Below are 21,808 nucleotides of genomic sequence, written 5' to 3'. Positions count from 1 at the left end.
CCAGTGGACTAGGAGTCCAGTGAGGTTAGGGTCTGAGGCTCTCTCACTCCTTGCGGAGTCCCAGCAGCACCCAGCCCAGACCTGGGCACAGAAAAGATGTCAGTGAATATTTGTTTGTTGCATAGATACACCAATAAGTTTCAAAGTTGCTATCATTGTCCTATGTTAATGATGAGACTATGGGATTCCAGGTGATTTAGGTGGCTTGCCCAAGTCATACAACTAGTGAGAAAATAATCAGGGAATTGAATCTGGGCAGCTTGAGTCCATAGCCTGTGTCCTTATCCAACATGCCCAAAGCCGAGTGGGCTGAAAACCAGCTTTTCGCGAGGTTGATATCTTTTTGCTCTTTCCCCCAGACTTGTCCTTTTCTTCCAGAAATCTTAGGGAGCTTTGGGCATGGGGGAGGAGAGCAGGCAGGAAGGTGGGGAGAGTAAGTGGAGTGGGAAGGAGGGAGAAGCAGGCAAGAGAAAGAGGACTGGGGCTGATTTGAAAGGGAGTGGGGAAGTCTTGAGGGGTTTCTTTAGACCCATAGGGGGCAGCCGGAGTCGGCTGCCGGAGGTGCGGGGGCGGAGAAAGGGTGGGAACCGGCCCCACGGGGGGCGATGCGGTAGCTGCAGCGGCGGCCGCAGGAGTTTCCCACAATGCAGCGCGGCGCGCTGTCCCCGGTGCTGATGCTCAGCGCTGCCCCGGAGCCTCCGCCGCGCCCGCCTCCCGCCCTCTCCCCGCCGGGCCCCGGCCCTCGTCATGGCTCGTCTCGGCCCGGTCCTGCCCCAGAGCCGTCGGGGGGCCTGGGCGCGGCGCTCGACAGCAGCCTGCGGGCCGCCGTGGCGTTCAAGGCGGAGGGCCAGCGCTGCTACCGAGAGAAGAAGTTCCGGGAAGCCATCGGCAAGTATCATCGGGCACTGCTGCAGCTGAAGGCGGCGCAGGGGTCCCGCTCTGGTGGCCTGTCGGCCCCCACCCCGGGGCCCGCCACCAGCCCAGGGCCGGCTCGCCTCAGCGAGGAGCAGCGGCGCCTGGTGGAGAACACGGAGGTGGAATGTTATGACTCTCTCACGGGTACGCGGCCGTCGGGGGCGCAGAGGGTGCATAGGTGACAGGGGTGGGGAGTGAGGGGGAATCATGAAGCTTTGGGCGGAGGTACCGGAGGCTTGAAGGTGCCAGGGCTGAGGTCTGTGGGGGGATACCTCAGAACTTATCAAGGAGAGGGGTTGGGGGTGTAGGGAACAACAGGGATGGAAGGAGCTGGGGTGCAGGAAATGGGCTTTGCGCTGCCCTACGCGAATCTCAGGCGAGAAAAAGCTCACCCTGGATGAGCCATGCAAGGCCCCATCCCTCACCTGAGATCGCCCTTAGTAGTACTCCCTTCATGGAAATCCACCGAGAGCGCGTGTCTGTGTTTTTCGCGCCCTCTAGCGGCGGCGCAGATTGATTCTATTCTGATTTAGAAGCTCAGCGGCCCCTGGTAGCCTGGCAGGCCCCGCCCAGCCATGGGAAAGGGTGGGGGTTCCCCGTAGCCTAAGGCAAGGCTCGTCGCGGTCAGGTGAGGTGTGGGGGTGCGGGCAGGCGCTGAGAGCACCGGTCCCGGTGCCCTGCAGCCTGCCTGCTACAGTCGGAGCTGGTGAACTATGAGCGGGTGCGTGAGTACTGCCTCAAGGTGCTGGAGAAGCAGCAGGGCAACTTCAAGGCTACATACCGCGCCGGCATTGCCTTCTACCACCTGGGTGATTATGCACGTGCAATGCGCTACCTGCAGGAGGCCCGCAGCCGAGAGCCCACAGGTGAGGGGAGGGGCGGGGCGGGGCGGGGCGGAGCGGGAAGAGGGGCTGGAGCAGAGGAAACAAGGGCAGAAGGGTCAGGACAGAGCTACTTCAAGGGAGTGCTGTATCACCCACCTACTCCTTACACACCCACTCATCCGCCATCATTCACCCGCCATTCAGATGTCCACTCACCCATCCTCCCGTGATATTTACCCAACCATCTTCCATCTACTCATCCTGACCGCCCACAGCGTCTTCCCTATCCATTCTCCCCCTCATCGCCATCCCCCCTCTCATTCATTTACTCACTAACCCATTCCTACCCTCACCTACTCATTCACCTGTTCTCCCAGCCAGCACTCGTAAAGCTCTTGCTGGGAGACAGACCCCAGGGTGGGCAATGCCAGGAATTTGGTGGGGTTGGCAGAGCTGGAGGCGCGTTCCTTGTCCTCTGGGAGATCACAGTCAGGGTGTGTGTGTGTGTGTGTGTGTGTGTGTGTGTGCGCGCGCGTGTGTGCGTGCACGCGCAGACACAATATGCAGTTTTGTATTTGAAGAGGGAGCACAACCGGTAAATGACCTGGGGCTGTGGGAGTGAAGGCAAGATGGGTTTTCCTGATAAGTGCTTTGGAGAGAACAGGCATCTTGCAGATGTCACTGGAGGATGAGTAGAAGTGTGACAGGAATCTCTGAGCAGAGTCATTCCTGGCAGCTGGCATAGCAAATGAAAAAGTCTGGAGGTGTGACACCCACTGTTTGTTGGGGCTGGGGCTTTTGGAGAAGGGCTCTGGCAATATCGGCTGTGCGGGGGAGCCACTGAAGGCTGGGGACAATGAGGTGTGAGCCAAGGTGGTGCGGATGTCACCTGCTGCCCCAGGATACCCAAATAATGCTCTGCTCACCTCCCCTGCAGACACCAATGTCCTACGCTACATCCAGTTGACTCAGCTGAAGATGAATCGGTGCAACCTCCAACGGGAAGACAGTGGCACGGGGCCGAGGGATGTCATTGGCTGAGGCCAGCCTAGGGGTACTGTCCCTACGCCTACTCTCTCCTACTTCACCTTGTAATTTCCCCTGACTCATGTGTTTACTGGTAAAGCACATCACTGGTGACCATAACCTCTTTGTGTGATGTTCTTGTGGGGACCAGGGAGGGGACACAGGCCTGGGCTTCACCCCCTGGACCTCAGAAATCCAGAGGCCCAGGGAGGGAGCATGAAGTGGGGGGAGGGGGGGCCCACTGGGGATGTGCCAGGATCAGGGCCTGAGCCAGGGAATGACACACAGCCAAGCACAGTAGGGGGCAGGGGTTACCTTTAATGCTGAATTTTGTGCCGAATCCCCCATGATGCCCTGTCCCTGAGTATCCCTGCCCACCCTCCCCCCACTGCAGGGCGGGCACAGGGCCCCACCCCCTGGGGTACAAAGTAATAAATTAAGTGTCCCCTCCCTTCCCCCTTCCCCAATAAATAGAGTGAGTATCCTGCCCAGGGCCTCCCCTGCCTTGTGGCCTGGTGGGCTGGGGTGGGGCCTGGGGGGCTACATTCATGGCTGCCCAGGCGGGTGGCAGTGGGCAGGCCTCAGCGGGAGCTGTGGGCCCCACAAAGGGGCACCGTGCTGTCCTGGCTCTGCCCTTCCATGTCCATGTCCAGCAGTGTGGGCTGCATGCCGGGGGGCCCGGGGCTCTCGGGAGTGTCCGGCCTGCTGGGAGGCGAGATGCTGAGTGTCCGGCCAAAGGATACCAGTTTCCAGGGGTCCAGGCGGGGGCGGCTGGCGGCCGGCCGGGGTCTTGGGGCAAAGGTCAGAGTGGTGGGGCGGCCAGGGAACTCGGGGGGCCGCCGGCGGGTGGGGAACAGGGCCTGGGGGTCGGGCAGGCGGGGGAAGTCCAGGGGATCTCGAGGGCCTGGTAAGAGAGGATCAGACGAGGTAAGTGGGGTGGGGCAGAGGGTGGCACCGAAGAGCCAGGAGCATTGACATGAAAACTGGAATTTCTGACTTCTCTTGAAAAATCTGCTGGAGACACAGCCCTCATCCTTCCCAACTCTCCTACACTGGGCTAAGGTCAGGAAGACAGAGCTCAGAGCTACAGAGCAACCTCAGGCATGACACCATCTCTGAGTGGAAACAACAGCACCTCCCCACATAGGTGAGGGGTAAACCTAATAATAATAATAATAATAATAATAATAATAATAATAATAATAATAATAATAATAATTATGGAGTAGCTCAGTGCCTGATAGGAGGTACTTAACTCATATCTGTTCCAGTCATCTTTGTCAGGTTAATAAAGGCATAGAGAAAAGGGCCTACCACATGCGTGTTAGCTATAGCTATTATGTTAACTATATTCTTGCTGTCTGTAATGTCACTTGCTTGGCCTCTGTGGGCTTACAGAGTTCGCCATCCCTGCTTCATCCTGTCTCTCAGTCACTGGGGGACCCACAATGCCTCCAGCAGTGAGGGCCAGGGGGCACTGCCCCTTCCTCCCCATGCAGCAAGGAGGTGGCTGCCTGGGCATCCTGGGGGTGGCCGCTGGGCTGGGACATTGGACCTCGGCAGGGGCAGGGGAGAGGGCTGTTTTCTGCCTTGGGCACGGGGTGCCTCACTCACCAAGGCTGGGGACCACGGGCTCGGGCGGCCCCCGCTGCCCCAGCGCCCCATCCGATGGCGTCCGCCGGTGCCCACGGCTCACGGCGCGCGCGGCTGTGACGTGAGTGGGCGTCAGCGACTGGCGGGGGTCCTTCTTGAAGCTCTCCAGCTCCAGGTCCACCAGGGGGTTAGTGCTGGGCGGGGGCGGGGGCGCAGGCGGAGAGGGCGGCGGGGAGGGCGCGGCCGGCGCAGCCTCGTCGCTGTCAGAGCGCAGAAGCGAACGCGTGGAGTTGCAGTCGGACACGGACGACAGCGATACAAGGGTGACAGAGGGCGCCAGGCCCGGGCCAGGGGTGGCGTCATCGCGGCGGCCAGGGGAGCGTGCAGGCGGGCTGAGGCCCCGCGGGAAGCGGCTCGCGCGGGCGAAGAAGAGGCCGTCGAGCCAGCGCCGCTGCTCCTCGCCGTCGGCCGCGCGTGCCTCAGCCACGTCGGCGCCCAGGCCCACAGCGCCCAGCAGGGTTGCGCAGCCCAGCAGCGCGAGCTCGCAGCGCCGCCGGGTGCCGGGCCCTGGCCGGGCAGAGGGCGTAGGCGCCCCCGGGGAGGGCTCGGTCGGCAGCGGCACTGCGAGGTAGGCCGGGGTGCTGTGGGGCGAGGAGGGCCCGCTGCTGCCTCCGTCAGCCTCCGCGAACTCCTCTGCAACCGGGAGAGGGCCGGCAGTCGACTCCGGGTGGGCCCTGGCCCCGTGACCTCTGGGGACTTGGAGGCAAGGGACTGCCCCCAATGACCCCTCCAACAGCGAGACCACCACGTCCACTAAGCATGGTTCTCAAATCGATCTCCCCCTGTCCCTGGGAGTGATGGCTACAGCTTTCCAGGAATGCCTCCTACCCTCTGGCCTAGTGAAATCCAGCTCCCTCCCTACACCTGGTGGAATGCTCACCGCTTGGTCTTAGGGTCCCCTTAGGCCAGGAAATGTCCCCTCCCCTCCCCTTTGAAAGCACCCTCCCTGTCTTACCCATCTCATTGAGGCTGGCGAAGCCTGGAGCGATGGGGGTGTGTTTGGGGGACTTGCCCAGATTGGGGGCGCTTGATGACCACTGTTTGCTTCCTTCCCCCAGGGCCTTCAGCCTGCAGGGGGAACCAAAGATGGGGCGCAGTTCGTGGGCCTCTGGTGGGCCTGGGCCTGGGAGGGGGGCGTGGGGTGGGCTCTGGTCCCCGGTACCTCTCCTCGCCTCCAGCCCGCTCCTTCTGCAGGGTAGAGCTGGGCCCCCAGGTCCGGCCCTTCTTCTTGCCTCCAACCAGTTCTTCCTTCTTTGGGGGCCCACTGCGGCCCCATGTCCCACTGCCACCACTGCTGCTGCCACTGCTGCTGCCACCACCACTGTCCACAGGAGTCACTGGGTTGAAAGAAGATACTTGGTTACTGGGTCTTGGAGAGTCTGTCCCTGCTGGGCTCCCAGCCTCACTCTCCCCATCTCAGATTCATCCTCCACCTGGAAGCCCAAGGGATCTTGGATTCTAACGCCAGTCATGACCTTTCCCTGCTCTAAATCCTTCCATAGTTCCCCAGGGTTGTCAGGACAACGGTAAAGCTCCTCAGCCTGGCATTCGAGGCCCTGCATATTATTCCCAGCTGACTTCCTCAGCCTCATTTCCTATCACTCCTCACAGCCTAACACTTTATCATCCCTTCATTCCCAAATGTTTACTGAGCACCTGCTCTGTGCCAAGCTCTGTGGCAGGTGCTGAGAAGACAGCAGTGGACAAAGCAGACAACAGCCCCTGCTCTGGGAGTTGACTTTTCAGTGGGTAGAGAGACAATCAGCAAGACTCACACTGGGTGAGTGTTCCGTGCAGGTGTTAGAAGGTGGTAAGTGCTGCAGGAAATATGAAGCAGGAAAGGGGTCTGGGGGTTAGGGAAGGCTTCACGTGGGAGGAGAAACCTGAGCAAAGACTTGAGGAGGCGAGGGAGTGAGTCATGTAGGTATGAGGGAGAGAAGCATTTCAGGCAGAGGGAACAGCAAATGCCAAGGCCCTGGGGCTGGACAGTCCGGAGAGTGCACAGAACAGCCAGGAAGTCAGTGTGGAGGGGAGGCGGGAGGGAGGGAGGGAGAGGGAGGGAGAGAGAGAGAGAGAGAGAGAGAGAGAGATATTGAGAGAGAGAGAGAGAGACAGTTGGGATACACAAGCAGAGAGTTTAAGTGCCCTGGTTGGGACCCCATGTCTACAAGTTCCCAAGTGGAGGCTTTCACACCTCCATGCCTTTGCACAGGCTGTTCCTTTCACTGAAAATTCTGTTCCATTTAGTCCCTTTCCAAGCTTGGTTGGCTGCTTGCCCTTCAAGCTCTGGAGTAGTTTGTTCCCTGGAGAGTCAGTTGTGCTGTTTCCTGTTCCTACCACATTTTGAATATATGCTAATAGCAGTATTGAATACCACTGAATGGTTGTTATTTGTCTTTGTGTCCCTCATGAGAATGAATCTCTCAGCCTTGTACAAAGCTGGTGCCCAAACAGAGGTCAATAAAGATAGCGAGGGGGTGATGCAGGGTAAGGCTGGGGATGAGTGATGGGGCAGAACAGACTCGGGAGTCAGCCCTGTATCTTTCAACTTGTCAGCAAACCGCAACTGCTGCACCTCTGCCAGACAGCACCGACCGCAGCCATCTCCCCCTCCAAGGCCCTACCCTGGTCCAGCCCCCATTATCTAACTTGTCTCCCGCCCTTACTCCTGCCCTCCTACCATCCAGAGGGAAAGGTACGTTTTATCATATCACTGCCTTGCTCACAGCCCTCCAGGGGCTCATCCATCACTTTTAAAATAAAATCCAGACTCCTTATCCCGGCTCTCAAGAACCAGCACAATCTGGCCCCTGTTGAACCCCTGACCACAAACCTTCTACTCTGTCTCCCATTTGTTCTACTCCAGTCAAGTTGGCCTTTGGGCTTACAAACACTCCCCGCTTTTTCCCACCTCCAGGCTCTTGTTATTCTCTCTGCCAGGGATGTTCTTCCTTTAGATTGCCTCTTGTCTCGTCCCTTCTTATCACACAGGTCCCTGCTCAGACTTCAGCTCCTCAGGTAGGCCTTCCTAATGTGAAACATCAACTCTTGTCTTCCTGGATTTCCTTTATAGTGCTTGTCCCTCCAGGAAATTATCCTGCTTACTGACTTGTGTATTCTCTGCCCGTCCCCCACCCCATTAGAATGAGGGAGGGAACCCTGCCTGTCTTGTTCCCTGCTGATCTTCTGGCTTGGTGCATGGTATGTGCTCAGAGAAGTCTGCTGATGGATGGACGGGTCAGGGCCATGGGAGATACTCACAGCGAATGGCCCTCAGCCGGGGGATGATGCTGGGGCTTGCAGGGGGGCTGGCCCCATCGGATCCTTTCCGCTTGTCCAGGGTTGGAGAGGCCTGGACCGTGATCTTATGCTCAAAGCCTGCAAAACAGAGACTTTCCTAAGCAAACAGTTCCATGGGTAACCAGCGACGTTCCCTTTATAGACATAGAGAAGGAATGCCGCCACTTTGTATTCCTTAATGCGGTGGTTCTTAAAGTGTGGTCCCCCCAGGTCAGCAGCATCAACATCAAGTGGAAACCTCTTGGAAATGCATGTTCTTGGGCCCTCCCTGACTCAGCAGCTCTGGGGTGAGGTGCTGCAATCTAACTGCAGTGGAAGCAGCCCTCCAGGTACCTCTGACGCATGCTCAGGTTTGAGAGCCGCTGCCTTAGCTAAGGACCTAGGCCTGAGTGTCCACGGTGGTGGCCTTTAGCCACGTGTGGCAACTGAGCACTTGAAACGTGGCTTGTGCAACCGAGGCGCTGGAGGGTTTTATCTTTATTTATTTAACTGCAGTTAAGTTTACCTTTAAAGATGGATACACAGTTCAGTCACTGGAAACATTTAGGCATGTTTCGAACAACTTGGGTGTGTGAATCTACTTTTTCAACTGTACATTTTATGGCATCTAAATACAGGTCAAGTATTTGTGAGGAAAATTTGGCAGATTGAAATGTGTTGTAAACATAAAAAGACACTGGATTTCAAAGATTTAGTGTGGAAAAAAGAAGGTAAAATATCTTGTTAACAGTTTTTTTCTGGTATTGATTACATGTGAAACCATAGCATTTTGGAGATATTGGGCTAAGTAAAATACATTATTAAAATTAATTCCACCTGTTTTTTCCTCCCCCCCTTTTAATATAGGATACTAAGAAATTTAAAAGTACACACATGGCTTGCATTGTATTTGTATAGGCTGGTGCTGTTCTAGGCACCACTCTATGGCTGTAACATCACAAAGACAGACAACCAGCATGATGTGACTTCTGACATTACCTAGGAAGCAGTCTTTGCCAAAAGCAACAACAACAAAAAATCAAACTTGCCCTTGAAACTGATTAAGCCTTGAGATCCATGTGAAACTTGTTTTTTTTTGTAGGTCAAAAATGACCAAACACCAGCAATTTTACATGGTTTAACCTAATACCAATTTATAGGTGAGTCAGGGGACAGAGGGACATGTGAAGTGGCACCAGGGGGATGCAAACAGCAAAATCCAGACTGGGAAATGCTACAGGATAAATGATGTATCCTGAACAAAGTTTTAGTAAGGGGAAAAAAGAGGCAGATTAAAAGATATTAAGCAAATAGCTGGGAGACAAAGCTACAAAGAAAAGTAAGGATGTGATTGCCATGAAAGTCAAGACAGGGGTTATTCTTAGGAGGTAGCAGGGGCTTGGAGGGGGCATGTGGAGAGCAATTGGGTGGCTATAGGTGCTTTCATGGGGTGATTATACTAACTCATTAAGTTATACAGGTTTTTTTTTTGGTTGTTTTCTCTGTGTGATACATTCAGTAATAAAAACGTTTTTAAAAAAGTTAGCGATAAACCCTGGGTTAGGGATGCTCCCAGCGGCCTCTTGGGGGATGCTCAAGGAACTGGGCGGGTACCAGAGGGCAGGCTGATGTGGCTGCCGCCTTCCCGCAGCTTGAGCAGGCGGCTGCGCTTGAAGTTGCCCTTGCGTTTGCGGACCCGGGGCTTCTCCTGGCTCAGCTGGCACATGAGCAGGTGCAGCTCCCGCTCCACGATGTCCATCTCGCGCTCAGCCAGCTCCTGCTCCCGCCGCCTCAGCTGCTCCTCCTGGAAGCGCTGCTCCTGCGCCGCCCGCAGAAGTTCCTCCTCCCGGCTCCGGAGCTCCTGGAGAGGAGACGGTGGGCTTAAGGGAGGGGCTTAGCTTCTCCACCCCTGGGATGGACCCCAGCGCTGCTGGGTCTGGTTGGGGTCCTGCATAGGGGCGTCCTGCTGTGGGACAAATTGGGGGCACAATCCAGCTCACACTTCACTAGCCAAGCTGGGTGCCAGGGCAGGGGACTGACTGTGTAAGCCCAAAGAAAGGGTGCCTTTTTTTTTCTTTGACTTTTCATTTTTTAACTCTTCAATTTGGAAAACTTCAAATATCCACAAAAGCAGAGAGAGACTAGTGCGCCCCCAGATACCCATCATCCAACAATTATCTATACTTTGCGGATCTTTTTTCATGTATTCTCTTCCTTCTGTCCTCTCCCCCTCTCATTTTGCTGTAGTACTTTAAAACCAACTGCAGCTGTCACATAGCATCACTTGTAAGTACTTCAGTGCAGGGTGCCTTTTTCTTATTAATCAACCAGCAGGAGGCTGTCTTTTCTTAATATGCAAACAGCGCCCCCATGGGCCTGCAGAGACTCAAAGACCTGGGCTTATGGGTAAGAACCAACCCAATATCAGAACTCAGGGATCTTGCTCCACCCCTTCCACCTTCCCCCCCACCCCTTCACCTTCTCCTTGGTCCGGAGGTCGTCGAACATGTGCTGAATCTCCAGCTTCCAGTCTTCCTGCAGCGAGTGGAAGGACTCCAGTGGCATCTGGAACAAGGCTGACTGTTCGATGACTTCAAGTTGCTTCAGGATGCTGCCGAAATCTGGCCGCCCATGGGGGTCTGGGTCCCAGCATTCTGAGGTGGGAGTGGAGATGTCAGTGGCCATGGTCTGGGGCATCAGCCGGCTAAGTGGACGGCAGGACTTCAAGGGACTATGGACAAACAGCTTCCAAGGCGTCAAGGGGAAGGGATTCAAAGCCAAATTCCTGGCAATATTTCACTTGGTGAAACTCTGAGAGAGAAACCCACAGACCTGCTCCCTGACCGGTGGTAGAATCAGGAATCAAGGTGGAACCCCAGGGCCAACGAATCCTAACAGGTTGCCCTCAGAGTGGTGGGCCTAGCAGAGCAAGTGTCTGGAGCCCTAGAGCCAACTGTAGGGGAGAATGTTCATGGTTTGACAGGTCCAGCCCCTCCTCCCTCACTCCTGGGCCCAGTGGTATGAATGGGTGTGAAGGGGCAAGGTCTGAGCCCAAGGGCCCCTGCCACCCCAAGCTGAGCCTACCCTCTCCACAGGGCCCTGGCTCACCCTCCAGTAGGCGGGCAAAGGGCTCGGGGCAGGTGGAGGGGATGGGCAGCGTCAGCTTGTTCATAGCCACGCCATATGCCACGGCCAAGGCGTCGATTTCGCGGTAGGGGACCTCACCCGTCAGCAGCTCCCAGAGCAGCACCCCGAAGCTGCAGGTGGGGAGAGGGAGGGGTGATGCTGCAGCCCACCCTAATACTTACCTATATCCCAGCCCTGCATCTGGTCCCATGGTGAGCTTCCCTCACCCCAGCTCCCAGCCCTGGTCAATGAGGCCACGAGAACCTGATTTGACCTCTGCGGGCCTGATCTCAAATAGATGTAGTGGGGTTGCTCTCTGGTGTCTCGCCTTTGCTCTGCCTCTCTTCCCTTGCCCCTGCCTGAAAACCTTCAGTGGGTCCCCTGTGCCCACTGGGAAAATCCACCCTTCTTAGCCCTGACCTTTGATGACCCCTGAAGCCTCACATGTAAGCACTCTCAGTCTCCATACCAACCCCAGCTTCATCTTGCAGTCACAATTAAGAGTTGAACAAGCCCTGCTCTTCATAATCTCTAGCCTTTGCACATGCTGTTCCCTTTGTCAAGAACACTCTTCCCTTTGTGCCTAACTTTCCCTTAAGTCTCAATTCAGTTTGCTCCTCTGCCAGGAAGCCTTCCTTGATTTCACAGTCTCCAAAGCTGGGTTAGAAACCCCTCCTGTACGTTCCCACAGAACCCTCAGCACTTACCTCTAAAAACAAGTTAGCACTATTTAACATTTGTAAAGCACTTACTCCAGGCCAGCACTGTGCTAGGCACTCTCAGCCCTGTAAGGCAGAAAGTATTGGTATGACCCTCATTTTATCTGATGAGCAGGTACAGCTCCAGAGAGGTTAAGTTGCTTGCCTATGATTACACAGCTAGTAAGTGGCAGAGCCACACTGACTCAGGTCGGCCTGATCCTCATGACTGTGTCCCTCAGGGCTACACAACACCAGAGTTTGCATCACTGCGCTGCAATCACCCACATGTCTATATTCTCTAGTTAATAAGCTCCTTCTGAATCCTGATCACCATGTGCAGTGCTAACATGTAGTAGAACCCATGCTGCCCTGTGGCCACACATGCACTCATTCAGCACATGCCTATTAACTGTCCACCATGTGCCAGACACTGCTCAGGCACTGGAACAAGAGAGACGTAACCCCTGCCTTCATGCAGCCGACAGCCTCAGTCCTCAGTGACAGCACTGGTGAATTTGAACTGGGCATATACTGCCTGAAATAATTTCTCATCCTCCTTTGCAGCTAAGAACACCCATATGACAACTGGTCTGGTCAGTGGGATGTAGGAGGGTGTGTAGTGTGCAACTAACTTCCAGAGGTGTCCTTAAAGGGTAGGGTTGCCCTTTTCCTTTTTTATCCTTCCCACTGGTTGGAATGTGGACATAAAAGCTAGAGCTCAAGCAGCTATTTAGGACCATGAAATAAACTTGGGAATGGAGACCATACAAGGTGAAGAAAAATAATAGTGGCTTGTAACTAGCGGTGGCATGACTCCCCCCCCCCCACTTCTCCCATGACCCTGGGACCCTGTGAGGGTGTTTTGATTGTCACAATGACCAGGGAGTGCTGCTGATGTTTGGTGACTGAGAACCATGAATACTTTTGTCCTGAAAAGTCCAGGACAGAACCACACAGGAAGAATTATGCTGCCCAAGGTCAATGGCACCCTCGTTAAGGAACCCTGACATAGGGCAATCCCTAATGCTAGGGGCACCATCTCATGCGAGCAAAATCTTTAGTTTTGTTTTTATTTTGGGATTTCTGTTTCTTGCTGCTGAAATATGACTCTCTAAATGTCTGGGACCATAAAGGAACACCTAATGTGAAGCCAGTCAGGACTTGCCCCAAAGGGCTGCACTGTTCTAGTTGACTTCCTGTCTGACCTGTCTGCCTAAAAGCCATGACTTCGCTGGTTGCTCCATCTGGAGCCTCAGCTGGGGAAGGACCTGGGTTTGGCTCTCACCCAGTAGAAGGCCCTGGATTGAAGAGTTTTGCTGCATCACGTCTCGCTGACGATGGTAACAGCCTCCTCATTGGCCTCCCACCCCCACTCCTTCCCTTACAATCCATCCTCTAACCTGCAGCCGGAGGGAGACTTTGCAGTGCTGACTCAGATCACGTCATTCATAAACGCCTCTAATGGCTTTTCCACTGCACTTAGAATGAAACTGGAGTCCAGTGCCTCATCTGCAGGGCCCTCTAGCTTTCTCTCCTACATCATTTCCTACCACTTTCCTCCTTGCCTGCTCCACATGGGCCCCTGTAGCTGTTTCTAGAACATACCAAGCTTGTTTTCACCTCAGTACCTCCTCTGTTCAAGCTGTTCCCTCTGCCTGGGAAGCATCTTCCCCCAAACTCTCCATGGCTGGCTCCTTGTCATCTACAACTCAGCTCAAGTATCACTTCTCAGAAAAGCCTCTGCAAAGCCGTCTTCCAACCCTCAGAGCACTTTCCCATCAACCTCCTGGCTTGTAATGCTATCTATTGAGTTGCTGGAAAAGTCATGACGCATTTTGCAACAAAAAACACAAAAAATATGTCATGAGTTTTCCAACAACCCAATAATACGTTTTGGTGGATTAACTTATCTTTTAAAAATTATTTTACGATTTTCTTAACTTAAAAACAGCCCTTTTCAGCTTCTTGTGCATTTAAAATCCTTGCAAGCAGGGATGTTTCTATTTTTATTTACTGCTGTATCCCTAGCACCTGGCAGTTGGATGAATGACTGAATGCATGGTTGCCTCCAAAGGCCTCAATTTCCTGTTTGACAAGTGGGAGTCTGATGGTCTCCCTTGCTGGCAGGCCCCTTTGCCAGGCCCAGATCCTGGCATCAGTGGGAGACTGTCCCTCATTCCCTCCTCCCTTCCCCATTTCCAGGAGGCCTCCCCGGCCCCACCATCAGCACCTCCAGACGTCACTGCTTTTGGAGAAGAGGGAGAGACGGATAACCTCCGGGGCCATCCAGGCGTAAGTCCCCGCGGCACTCATTTTGGTGGTCTTGTGCCACTCGCGAGCGAGACCGAAGTCCGTGATCTTGAGCACCGTGTCTGCGAGGTTGTGATTCTCGATGGCCTCCAGAATAAGGACTGTGGGGTAGGAAGAAAGGTGGGTCACCCCAGACCTGCTGGGGTACAGACCTGTGTGTTCTGCCCTTGCCTCAGCTGGAATTTCCTACTTGTTCTCTCCCCGCACTTTGAGTTGTCCCCCTCTGCAGCTCCTTTCCGGGCATGAACCCTTCCACGCAGGTCTAACTTCAGGCTTCCATTAGAAAGTAGGGAGCTCCTCCTGCATCCCCTGCCCTCCTGACTCCAACATGGGTTCTGGGGGGCTTAGTGGAAGGCCGGTGGCCAGGAACTCGGTTCTTGTTGGTCCAGGCCTTGAGTTCCCAACATCCCCGGAAGTGGGAACAATAAACCATGAGAGAAGGGATGAATGGGGCTTCATTTGTCTTTGTCTTCTCCTGTGGGATATGGCCTTCATGGCCCCCATTCTACTCCTTTCTGTGTCGCGCTTTGCCATGTGACTTTGTAGGTCTTTCCATTAAAGAGGCAAAGTGCATTTCCCCATCCTTTACTGTGGGTTGGCTATATGACTTGCTTTGGCCAATAAATAGAATGAGGCAGAAGTGACAGAGTGCCAGTTCCAAGCCTAGGCCCTAAGAGGCCTCAAGTGCCCGCTTGCCCTCTGGCACTTCTGCCATCACCGAGGGAATGTGCCTTGGCTAGCCTGATGGATGTCCAAGGAGGATGACACACTTGGAGCAAAGCCTCTCAAGCTGAGCCCAGCTTAAATCAGTTCACTCTCCAGCTGGCCTGCAAATGTATGAGGAGTAATAAATGACACGGAGTTTGAAGACACTGAGTTTTGGGGGGTGGTTTGTGACACAACAGTACTGCGACAAAATCTGACTGATGTATCTCCCAAACATATTGAATGGTTCCAACTTACTTGCTGCCTATGGTCATTACAAACAACAGTAATCATGGTTATTAGGTGGCAGGCACAGTGCTAAGCCCTTTACATGAATTAACTAGCACGCAACCCATTTTGTTGACTAGCAAACTGAGGTTCAGAGAGATGAGGTCACTTGGATAAGATCACGCAGCCTGAAAATGCTGGGGCAAAGATCTGGACTAGATCTGTCATCAGAGCCCAATCTTTTGACTGCTATGATATTCTACTACCTTCTATCAAAAAAAGGCCCCAAAGTGTAGTGTCCTGCCTGGGTTTGAATCCCAGCTCTGCCACTTATTAGCTGCATAACCTTGTATAATTTACTTTATTTTTCTTAACAGTGGATTTCTTCTCTGTTAAATGCAGATGGTAATAGTATTTATGTTATAGGGCTGTAGTAAAGATTTATTTCCTGAAGCAACAGTAGGTTCTTTTAAAAGCATTAGATATTATTATTAGTTTGTGATGTCACCATAATTCTTCCTTATTTCTCTACTTTTATCTTCGACCATTCCTGGCTACTTCTCCAGTCACAATAATAATGAGGTAATTCCACTGTCATGACCGTTTGGCAAATGAAGAAACTGAGGGCTAGAGAGATCAGTAGATTGCCCAGGGCCATGTTGGCAGTCTTGTCCCATTCTTTAAAGCCTGACTCAAATGCCACCTCCTCCTGGAAGCTTCCCGTGACTATGACTCGACCTCCCAGAAGTCCTCCCTTCTAGGGTCCCCTCCTCTCCTGTTTGTGGAGTGACCTTGTGACAGAGTTAACGACTCCATGGTCTTATACTTTATTTTTACATCTCCTAGGCTGGGCCTATATCAGTTTCCTTTCAAATATATATATGATCATGTCATCCTCTGCTTAAAACTCTCTTAAAACTGCACTGAATAAAATGCCCTAAGTACTCACCATAGCCCCCAAGGTCAACGTGATCTGGCCCCTGCCTACCCTGCTGACCTCATCTCCTTCCACTTTTGCCTCACTCCTGCTCTTACAGCCCCTCTGGTTTCTTGCTGTTTCTCCAACAAGGCACACTCATTCCCACCTCACATCCTTTGCCCTGCCCACATATTTGTAAGGCTGGGTCCTCTTTGTTCAGGCCTCGACTCAAATGTTGCCTTCCCTGACCATCTGGTGTAAGAGCTCTCTCTGCCCGGTCCTTAATCTGCTTTGTTTCCTTCAGAGCCCCTGATACTCTCTGGAAATTTTGTTATCTATGTAAATATCAATCATCTATTTCTGTTCACCCGACTGTGACTTCCTTAATGGGGGAACCTTGCCTTGTTCACTTCTGTAATCCCAGAGCCTAGGACAATGCCTAGTATATTTAATTCGCTTAAGAATTATTGGTTGAATGAACCAATGAATGAGTGGCATCAGATGAGGAGCTCCTTAGGGGAGGATGACTGGGGGAAGCTGTGCTGTGCAGGCCGTGTCCTCTGTCTCAGGCATGGAGCAGTTCCGTTGCCCGAGCAGGAAGCCCTGGCCTGAAGAGTTCCACCAAGTCTTTGTCCAGCTGGCACTGGCTACAGGAATACTTGGGGGAGTGGGAGCAGGGTCCCCCACCTGCAGGCTGTGAATTAGCAGGGGTGAGGAAGAGCCGAGAAGGGGTTCCAGCCTTTGAGAGGTGCATGCAGTAGCCCTGCCTCCATTCATCCAGTATTTCAGAGGAGTTAGAGCACGACCATCTATTGGGTTGTCAGAAAAGTCATGACGTATTTTTTCTATGTTTTTTGTTGCAAAAATGCATCATGACTTTTACGACTACCCAATATAAAGTCAGGCACCATCTGTGTCTGTCTTGCTCCATTCTGCAACCCTAGCTCAGGGCTTGGCACACCTTGGACACTTGGTAGCTCTCTGGTGAGTATACAAATGCTAGGTCTGAGAGGTAAAGAAGACACCCCTCTGTCCTAGGTGATGGTGGGGGCAGAGCAACAAACTTATTAAAATAGTGGGATGGATTCAAACAAATTTCAAGATGTAGAATCGACAGGAATCAGAAATAGATGTGACGTGAGGGTCAAGGGCAAAGGGGAACCCCTCACATTTTACGTGAGGGCAGGGAACATGCTGGTCTCATTCACCATTGATCCTTCTAGCTTAACACATGATCTGGCCTGGTAATGAATGGAGGTGAGATGGGGCAGAGGAAGGATAAGAGAGCCAGGAAGGCAGGATTTCCCCCTGCTGTATCCTTAAGGACCCAGGACAGGGTCTGGCACACCATGGGAGTTCCAGAAATATCTGGGGAATAAATGAAATCTCTAGTTTGTGAGTACCATTAGGGAAGAAACCATGGCCGTCTTGGTCCCTATTTGGCTTCTGCTTAACAGGTACTCCATTAATATTTGTTGACATCATGAGAAACTCCTTGATCTAGATGTGGGTCCTGGGGAACCTTCCCTTCTACCTGGCCCCATCAACAACCAATCCACTTTTGAGAACCTGTAATAGGCCTAGCAACCTGGAAATTTTAAAATAAAACACATCCCTTTTCCTCCCTCATCCTTTCCAGTTTGCCTCTGCCAGCTCGGGCAGGGGCCTGGGAGGACTCCAGCAAGTCATTCTCAACTTAGGGCAATTTTGTCCCCCTCTCCCCCCGCCCCCCAGGACGTTTGGCAATGTCTGGAGACAGTTTTGCTTATCATAACTGAAGGGGGGGGGTAGGGAATGCTAATGGCATCTGGTGGGTAGATGCTACGGATGCTGCTAAACAACCTACAACACACAGGAAGCCGGCTACGATCACTCAGCCCCAAATGTCAATAGTGCCAAGGTCGAGAAAGCCTCACTCCAGGCAAGGTCTCTGCTTGGTGGACCCTAGTGTCCTGGTTGGACAGGGAGCACCATGAGGGCAGGCACTGTATCTGCTCTGTTCATGCTGGGAAGGCAGGGCCTGTCAGTGTTCACTGATACATATTTATTGAGCTACTGTGACTCTGTAGCCTGGGAGCCACCTTTTCCTCCCTTAATGGCCAGGGCTTGCCTCATCCAGCCCTGAATGTATTACTGCCCCTTTTTGCCCCAGGGGGGATCTTCTGGTGTCCCCATTTCCCACCACCTAGGCTTGTCCTTACAGGGTTCTGTGGCAGCAAGTTTTTGGGGAAAGGACACCACTTACTGTTGATGGACTTGAGGTCCCGGTGGATGATGGGCACAGGGGCATCATTGTGTAGGTAGTTCATGCCCCGGGCCACCTGCACAGCCCAGTTGACCAGCACGTGAGGGGGCACCCGGCGACCCGCCAGCACCCGGCTCAGTGCGCCCCCCCTGGCGTATTCCATCACCAGGCAGAGGTGTGGGGGGCTGAGGCAGGCGCCCCTGAGGGCAATGATGTTGGGGTGCTGAAGGGCTCCGAAGAGCCGGGCCTCCTGGCGCACCTGCTCTGCTGTCACTGCCGGGTCCCGCTCAGGGTCCAGCCGGGCAGCCTTGACGGCCACTTCCTCGCCACGCCACAGGGCCCGATAGACCTTGCCAAAGCCCCCTACACCGATGATCTCTTCTAGCTGTAGCTCGTGGAAGGGAATCTCTTGGGGCAGCTGGAGGCCCGCGGGGGCGGCTGGGGAGCTGGGAGCCACGTAGTTGCTGGGGAAGACGCCCACGCGGCCGCTGGGTAGCTGCCCAGTCCACCAGCCCTCGTCGCCCGACACCGCACAGTCCTGGGAAAGCACCTGGACGCGGTCGCCCCTCCGCAGGGTCAGCTCCTCGTCGCCCGCCGCCTCGTAGTCGAACACCGCGGTCCAGACCGGCCCGGCAGGGTTGGTGCCCCACTCCTTGGCGGCCGCGCCCCCCTCCTCCTCCATGGGGGAGGGGCCGGGGGCTGCTGGAGGCCGCTTCACACAGGCTGCCCGCGGGATGCAGAGGGCGGGACCCGGCGACCAGGATGGGGGGCAGTCCCTGTGGGTTCTAGGGGGCTCCTGGGGGCCATAGTTGGGGTGCCCTCTGCAGGAGCAGGAAAAAGCTGCTTTAAAAGGGCAGGGTCGTCCGCTCTGATTCAGCTGTCCAGGCGGGGCGCGGTGGGGGCAGGGCGGCGGGTTCACCTGTCCCCCCCAAATGTCAAAGCGCTAAGAAGGCCTGACCGCCCAGCTCCCGAGTTCTTTCCGGGGCCCGCCGGTGGGTGACGAGGGCGAGGGCAGCAGGCAGCCCCCTTCCCCGCGCCTCTCACCCCGCGCAGCTCCACCGGCGGCCCCCGTCTCCGCATCCCGGTACACAACCGCCGGACGGGACAGGGGTGTCGGGGCCCCGGGGACGCCCGCCCCGGGACGGGGTGGAGCGCCCCTCGGCCTCCTCACGGGCGGGGTGGCTGAGCGACCCCCATCCTCTGCACGGGCCTCTGGGTCGGCCACAGCCCCTGCCCCCGCCCGTGCCGCTTCCCGGGGCCGCCGGCGGTGCCTGGGTGACGTGCTCGCCGCTGCCGCGCGGTGCCGCCTGGGAGTTGTAGTCTTCGGCTGCGCGGGCTCGCGGCTCGCCCCAGCCCTCTTTCCCCCAGAGCCCCGCTTCCAACCTCGGGTCGCAGTGGGGACGCCGCGGGGCGGAAGGAATCCTCCTGGGGAGTTAAGCCTAGCTTCGGACCCTCCCTAGGACCTAATGACCGGACTCTTGGAGGAGGGAAGGAGTAGGGGGTCAACGCTTCTCACAGACTCTGCGGGGGCCGCGGCCCACGGTGGGGTTGACAGTGACGGACGCGCTTCTCAAAGAGAACAGTAGGAGCTGTGTAAATGATGGTTACTGCCCGGAGCGTCTAACACTGATGGGATCGTCCCTGCGGCTGGATCCCCGTCCCTCGGGGCCCCAACCCGAGGTGAACGCCGGGAAATGTAGTTCGTTCTCCACCCGCGCTGCAGGAGGCAGCCCCTAAACGCAGGCTTCGGGGAGCCAGTTGGTGGCTACAGCAAGCTAAGGAGTGCGGCCAATAGCGAGGCCTCTGCGAGGAAGACGGGACTGGGAGGATGTGTTTACTAGCCCTGGGGATAGCACAGCCTCGTTTGCTTTCCCACCAGCTCAGGGTTCCTCTGCCTCCACAGTCAGAACTCCTACCCTCGAGGATCCCCCGCCTCCCATAACAGCAACTTCAATTTGGGGTGGGGGTCTTAACGTACAAATTGTGCTTTGCACACATGGTATCTTTAAATCTTCGCAAAGGCCCCATTTTACAGATGACGCATAGGGAAATGAAGTCCAAGTCCAGAACTACAAATGGCAAGGCAGGAATCAGCAGATTTTAAATATTAAACAACCACCACCAGCAGCACCACCATGATGAAAAAAATGCCATCTCATTTAAAGAATGAGGAAACTGAATCCTGCAGTAGTTCAGTGACTTGCCCAAGACCAGTAAGCTTGTAAGTGGCAAAATTCTGGATCTTTTTCACTTGGCCTCTTCTGAGTAGTCTGGGGGTCTGGAGGGAGGAGAGAAGAGGGGAACTCTGATGAGCTCTGGTGCCCAAACTCCAGAGAACTGCCCCACAGGCCCTTGGGAAGTTGTTCCACTCTCAGAGGGAAGTGGGTACCTGGGCTCCTGGCTATTTGTCAGGGAAACTAAGAACCAATCAAGAATGCTTGTTGGAAGAGAGAGACCCAGCTTCATTCTGAGTATAGGCAGCTCTGCTGTAACGTGATATATATGCGTTAATGCAAAACCTGGAATTCGGCAGCACAGTGCACTAAAAATAACAAGGCTTTATGGTTGTCAAGGTAAGAACGTCTAAACCTGTAGAAAAATTTTAAGAGTTTCTTAGAGTTTATTTGAGCCAGACAGACGATACACGTGGAAGCAAGATCTCAACAGACTGAGAAAAATGCTTCCCAGAACGACAGTTTGCAGTTTCTTTTTTGCATTTGGAATTAGGGAGGGAATGTGAGGAAGATGACATAAAGTTGGAGAAAGCAAAGCTGGGATTGGATTACAGGAGAGTTAAGATTATGTGCTCTCTTGAGGATGGTTATGCTAAGGGTTTGAAAAAGAGTCATTTCAAAGGTGTGTAAGTCTAGACTCTAGATGCACAAAAAAAACAATGCTCAGGGCTTGCTTAAGGCAAAGATAACCTTTTACTAGGGAAGTTATAGGCCTGGGGTGTGACTACCCACCATAACCTGCCCAGGTAGGAATATATGACCAGATTACCCTGTGAGGTTACTTTTGGTTAGATTTATTACAGCACCCTTTTTCAGCCACAATGGGAAAAATAGAATTAAGGACAGAGTGCTCAAAACGTGTGCAACTTTATAATCAGAGCACTATAAAACCAGTAAACATTCTAAGAGAAATACTAACAGTAATAGAAATACTACATTTCCATGGGCATTTGCACTTAGCAACACCTTCAGTCCCTTCTTTGCAATCTTAAAAGCTGGACCTTGTACTTCCTCCTTGGAGATGCTGGTGTGGAGATACTAACTTCTAATGGAGACCATTTTCATCAAAATTAAAAATCTGATCCAAGGTGTAGTCTTCTTCATTAACGTGTTACTTTAATATGGGAAAATATGCTGCAGCTTCTTCACCTGCATTCACAACTTTGCCACATACCATAATTGTAGTAAGTGTTGTGATCTTTGAAGCCACAAAACCAGCCACTGTTGATATGAAGTAAGACATTTCTGTAGATATGCAGCTTTTCCCCTTAGGATCTTCTTTTATTACTAAAACTGCCCCTTTGACTGTGAAAAAGTTGGCCCCTGATTACTTCAAAACATAAACTTCCTGGAGAAAATTGCATATTAACCAACACACTTGTGTTATGCTAACATCGTTATTCTGTTTACCAACTGCTCATGGGGTGATTCAGATCCAAGAAGCAGGTGGGCAGCAGAACAGGTGGTATCCAAGCAGATGCTTAGTCTTGGATGGGGAAAAGGACCTGGCCTGGGCCCTGCAGTGGGAATGGGAGCAGTGGGGTGGAATTTGTAAATAGCGTAAAAAAAATCCTTTGGATTTTGATTGGGATTGTAATGAAGAAGTTGTTAATTTGAGAATTTATGACTTTGTGACATTGAGT

At 53.7% G+C, this 21,808-nt stretch overlaps 2 protein-coding genes across 3 annotated transcripts; one reads left to right on the top strand and one right to left on the bottom strand.

The window, feature by feature from the left end:
- Positions 1–555: 555 nt before the first annotated feature.
- Positions 556–2,885, top strand: TTC9B (tetratricopeptide repeat domain 9B). Its single transcript, XM_019629786.1, has 3 exons — positions 556–1,059; positions 1,599–1,781; positions 2,677–2,885. Exons 1-3 carry the CDS (start codon positions 645–647, stop codon positions 2,778–2,780), a joined length of 702 nt encoding a protein of 233 aa, XP_019485331.1. The 5' UTR covers positions 556–644; the 3' UTR covers positions 2,781–2,885.
- A 178-nt stretch (positions 2,886–3,063) lies between these two features.
- On the bottom strand, positions 3,064–19,412 carry MAP3K10 (mitogen-activated protein kinase kinase kinase 10). 2 transcript variants are annotated; one of them, XM_019629784.1, is made up of 10 exons: positions 17,932–19,408; positions 13,755–13,935; positions 10,806–10,954; positions 10,176–10,351; positions 9,312–9,558; positions 7,680–7,796; positions 5,581–5,755; positions 5,374–5,486; positions 4,380–5,051; positions 3,064–3,669 (listed from the first exon to the last, which is right to left on the bottom strand). In XM_019629784.1, exons 1-10 carry the CDS (start codon positions 18,611–18,613, stop codon positions 3,347–3,349), a joined length of 2,835 nt encoding a protein of 944 aa, XP_019485329.1. In that variant the 5' UTR covers positions 18,614–19,408; the 3' UTR covers positions 3,064–3,346. The 2 variants fall into 2 exon arrangements, with proteins under 2 accessions (XP_019485329.1, XP_019485330.1); XM_019629785.1 differs by lacking the exons at positions 10,806–10,954; positions 13,755–13,935 and having other exon boundaries at positions 3,084–3,669; positions 17,932–19,412.
- Between the last annotated feature and the right edge of the window lie 2,396 nt (positions 19,413–21,808).

Source organism: Hipposideros armiger, unplaced genomic scaffold, assembly GCF_001890085.2.
Source record: "Hipposideros armiger isolate ML-2016 unplaced genomic scaffold, ASM189008v1 scaffold_867, whole genome shotgun sequence".
Classification (NCBI taxonomy): domain Eukaryota; kingdom Metazoa; phylum Chordata; class Mammalia; order Chiroptera; family Hipposideridae; genus Hipposideros; species Hipposideros armiger.
This window is presented reverse-complemented; position numbering and strand designations above follow the sequence as displayed.

Coding starts and splice junctions, on each gene's coding strand:
- MAP3K10 (XM_019629784.1), bottom strand. CDS start 18,613: ATGGAGGAGGAGGGGGGCGCGGCCGCCAAGGAGTGGGGCACCAACCCT. Junction 7,797..9,311: donor CCACATCAGCCTGCCCTCTG/GTACCCGCCCAG, acceptor TCTGTTTTGCAG/GCTTTGAGCATAAGATCACG. Junction 3,670..4,379: donor GCCCGTGGTCCCCAGCCTTG/GTGAGTGAGGCA, acceptor CTCTCTTACCAG/GCCCTCGAGATCCCCTGGAC.
- TTC9B (XM_019629786.1), top strand. CDS start 645: ATGCAGCGCGGCGCGCTGTCCCCGGTGCTGATGCTCAGCGCTGCCCCG. Junction 1,060..1,598: donor ATGTTATGACTCTCTCACGG/GTACGCGGCCGT, acceptor GGTGCCCTGCAG/CCTGCCTGCTACAGTCGGAG. Junction 1,782..2,676: donor CCGCAGCCGAGAGCCCACAG/GTGAGGGGAGGG, acceptor CCTCCCCTGCAG/ACACCAATGTCCTACGCTAC.